A 3,838-nucleotide genomic window follows, 5' to 3' on the forward strand; every position below is an offset into this window, starting at 1 on the left:
CTTTCAGTTTCAAACAATTTCATTAGTATTGGGTTTAGTGTACAGCTTTCCTGTCACGTGGCCTAAACGCTGATTCAGGAGGATTTCCATCCCGCCAATTAAAGATGCTGCGGGAAAAAAACACTGATACACGATTGTGCACCAAATAGAGGCTGGAGGACAGCCAGTTAAATCAGCCTCAGGGCTGATTTATGGTCCACATTTCTCCACTAACAAGTGAAAACAGCAACAGCAGAAACCCAAAGATCTTTACAAAACAAACTGAGCGTATTACATTCATTTTGCTTATATGCATGTGTGTGCACGCCCCAGAATGCATGTGTATGTCTGAACACTGGGCACTGATTGCCTTACACTGACGCTGAGGCTAATGTAGAATACACCCTTATATCCATTCATTATATTTACTGAAGGCATCAATCACCCACTGACTCTATTTATAAATGATATATATCAGATCCAGTGCAGGTGATAAGTATGCTACTTAATTAATTTCACCCACATCAACAACTGCAATATGCTGCATGCCTGAAAAGTGAGCTGAACTAAAATTAAACTGAATTCAAGAAAAAGAGCAGGTTTACAGAAACAACACAATCTACGGCCCTGTTGTCATCTTCTGCTGTGGTTGACCTTGAGTCGAGTTAAACAGGCCGATATTCTCATATTTTGCAATCAGCTGGACAAAATAGTCTCCACGGTCAAATGTTACTGATTTAGTGTCAGTTGTTTTATCATTATACGATTCAGTCAATAGCCTGTGTAATTTATTTACTCCAACTTCAAAAGAAAGAGCCAGGAAGCCAAAGGGGAAAGTAGATTAGCAGCTGGCACTTGATAGAGCGTCTGGACACCAAGAACATCACGACAGATCTTCGTTTGGTGAGCATTAGCGGCATCATTAGTGCCAGTAATATATTTAAGGGAAAAGGAAGAATTTAATGACACAGTGGCTCTTTGATTATTTCGATGAGTGATTTTGTTGTAATAGTCACTGTCAAATCTCATTAGCGCGTTTTTGTTGGTTCTTGGGGTGAAACCACACATCCGCCATCACTCGCTCATCACGTGTCACAGCACTGAAGTCCAGCATCTTCAACTGAGGCAAAGTAGAAACTACATATCTCCTAAAGGACGAAACAGAAACGAGCACGTACATTAAATTAGCTTTAAATCGAGGAATTCTATGGACATTTTGAGCACATCCACATGATGAATCCACATTTAATTTTGAAAAAGAAGATTCATTCTATGCAAAGCAGACCTTCTCTGTACTTTGACTTAACTGGTGGTATGAAATGAGACAGAAATTAAATGAAAAAGCTGAATGCAAGAGAAATCAACTACGAGTACTGATCTTCATTTAAACATCTACTGAATTGTTATCCTGTGATGGACTGGTGAAGACGGGATTGGCTCCAGCACCCCCCGCAAAACGGACAAGCGGTAGAGGATAGATGAATGAATGAAATGTTATCCATTTACTTTCACAAACTTCAGATATCCACACAAGGTAAATGCAGACTTCTAACCTTCAACTATCTTCAGGAACAATACTGCAGCGTGAAATACCATCTTTATGTGCAGAGCTTGTCTTCTGATTTGTTGTGCTCAGTCTGTTAGCTGACGTTATTAACCAGAGAAGCAATGGCCCCAGCTCACGAGCAAAAATCACGACACCTCAGTAATTAGGCCCTCGTCAAGAAGGTGTGCCTGAATAAGTTGTTTAAATCACCTGTAGCCTTTTTTGCTTTCAATGTCATTTCCATGGAGCGTGATGGTGCGTAGATGCTGCAGCTCTCTCAGACTATCTACGTCCGTCATCCTCTCGATGGCGTTGCCGTGCAAATAAAGCACACGCAGCTCAAACAGCTCGCTCAAAAACTGGAACACAAACACATCTATCAACCAACATGTAAATGATATCAGCAGGTGTTAATTGACTCCCAGAGACCGTCCTCAAGAAAATCATGCCTCGAAGCAACAAAACTGAAAGACAATGACATAGACAACTATGGACCTGTTTTGCTAGAATAAATTTGGAGTATTGTACAGTGACAGGTGGAACAACAAAAGCCCTCCAGCAAAGAGAAACTGAAAAGAATCATGAATGAAGACCAGTATAACATCAAGACTGATATAATCCAGGCCCCTGAGGAGCAAATCAAAATTGTCTTCCACTATAAAAAAATCTTTCTAAAGAAGGCTGTGCTGAATTACTGCTATTTCTTAAATATGGACATCATGAAACATTCATATTTCACAGCATTGCTTTCCAGCTTCTTGGGCTTTGGATTAAAAAACAAACAAAAACAAATAGAACTGTATGAAATGGGGAGGATTAATATTTGTGTCACCAAAGACAGAAAGATAAAGATAAAAAAATAAAAAAAAAACAAGGAAGCAAACATGTAACTAGAAATACACTGTGAAAGAAGAAAGAGAGAAATCTCACCGGATCTATGTTTTTGAGCTGGTTGAAGGAAACATCCAGCCACATGAGCTTCAATGGCTGGACCAGGAAGTGGCTGAGGATGTCCTGGAGTCCGATAAGGTTTTTGAGGTTGTTGTTATTAAGAATCATTGAGCAGCTCACATACTTTCCCGCTGAGTTTGTTTTTGTGTACCGCTGGCGATTTCTAGGTTTCACTGCCAGTGTATCTGACAAATAAAGTCATTACAGTGAGTGTGAAGCTTTTTTTGAAGATTTGTATTTATATTTCTGGAGCTAAAATACATTCGTTTATTTCAGTAAAATACTGGTGCGAGTATATTTTCATTACATTCCAGCTTTTCTTCAGAGGTTTGTGATGGCATGTGGGCGCCACAGTACTTGCAAATATTTTGATCACAACATTTTACGCGTGTAATTTCGCAATTGACAGACATATGAAGGAGGAACACAGCACTTAAGGTTCTCATTAGCTTAAAGTGCAGCTGGGCTAAAAATAAGAAGCTTATGTGCTGCGGTAATCTTCTGATAAATCTTAGCATACTTCAGTTATTAGAGCAAAGTCCCACAGAGAACTGAACACAGAGAAATATTGGGACAAGAGAAGAAATAAAAGTAAACAACTGCCGGGAAGAAAAGGAAGAGAAGACACGAGACATTACCTGAAACTTGATTCAGGGATCTAAAAGACAGATCCACTGGAGGACCATAGATATCCATGTCCTTATACATCTCCACCAACAGAAAAATGCCAAAATGAAATTACACAATGTGTTTTACATACCTGACTCAAATCTTTTGAAATCTTGGATGCAAGGTGTTACTTAGCAACAGAATTCCAAAATGAACATTACCTATTAAAATTATTATAATTTTTATTTTTTAACTTTTAAATGTATAAAAGTAAGAAACGTGTAAACAAATACAAGAACAGCTTCTTTCTCAACTGCGAAACCCCCTCAGATGACTCTCTGCTGTTCAAAATGTCAGCAGGCACGACTTTCAGCTGCTGTTTCTGTTCATCATCACTCAACTTTCTTTACTATATGTCGAAATTTTAACGTTACTCCATTTAAAAAGTAAACTTTAGTTCAGCGTAAATGTCTGCTGCTAATAGTGCCTCTCTCAAAGCAATAACAGAGTTTGAAAATGGCTTGCAGCAGTGTGGGAGTTGTAATTTTTTCCCCAACTCACTGGGGTTTTGTTTCTATATTTTGATTTCTTCTGTGTTCACTGTTCAGGCGGTTTTTACTGGAAGCTGAATTATTCCAAATTTTTCCATAACAAATAATAATAATAATAAAAAAGAATACATCTTTTCCATGTTAAAAGTCATGCTTCTTTTACGCTATTTGGTGGACATGTCGTGAGGAAATGCAGGCTGTT

At 38.5% G+C, this 3,838-nt stretch overlaps 1 protein-coding gene across 1 annotated transcript; it reads right to left on the bottom strand.

Moving 5' to 3' along the window:
• Window positions 1-997: 997 nt before the first annotated feature.
• On the bottom strand, window positions 998-3,184 carry LOC115060450 (leucine-rich repeat-containing protein 51-like). Its single transcript, XM_029528377.1, has 4 exons — window positions 3,115-3,184; window positions 2,456-2,661; window positions 1,736-1,884; window positions 998-1,127 (listed from the first exon to the last, which is right to left on the bottom strand). The coding sequence occupies exons 1-4, from the start codon at window positions 3,182-3,184 to the stop codon at window positions 998-1,000; spliced, it is 555 nt and encodes a 184-aa protein (XP_029384237.1).
• Between the last annotated feature and the right edge of the window lie 654 nt (window positions 3,185-3,838).

This window comes from Echeneis naucrates, chromosome 19, assembly GCF_900963305.1.
Source record: "Echeneis naucrates chromosome 19, fEcheNa1.1, whole genome shotgun sequence".
In the NCBI taxonomy this organism is placed as follows: Eukaryota; Metazoa; Chordata; class Actinopteri; order Carangiformes; family Echeneidae; genus Echeneis; species Echeneis naucrates.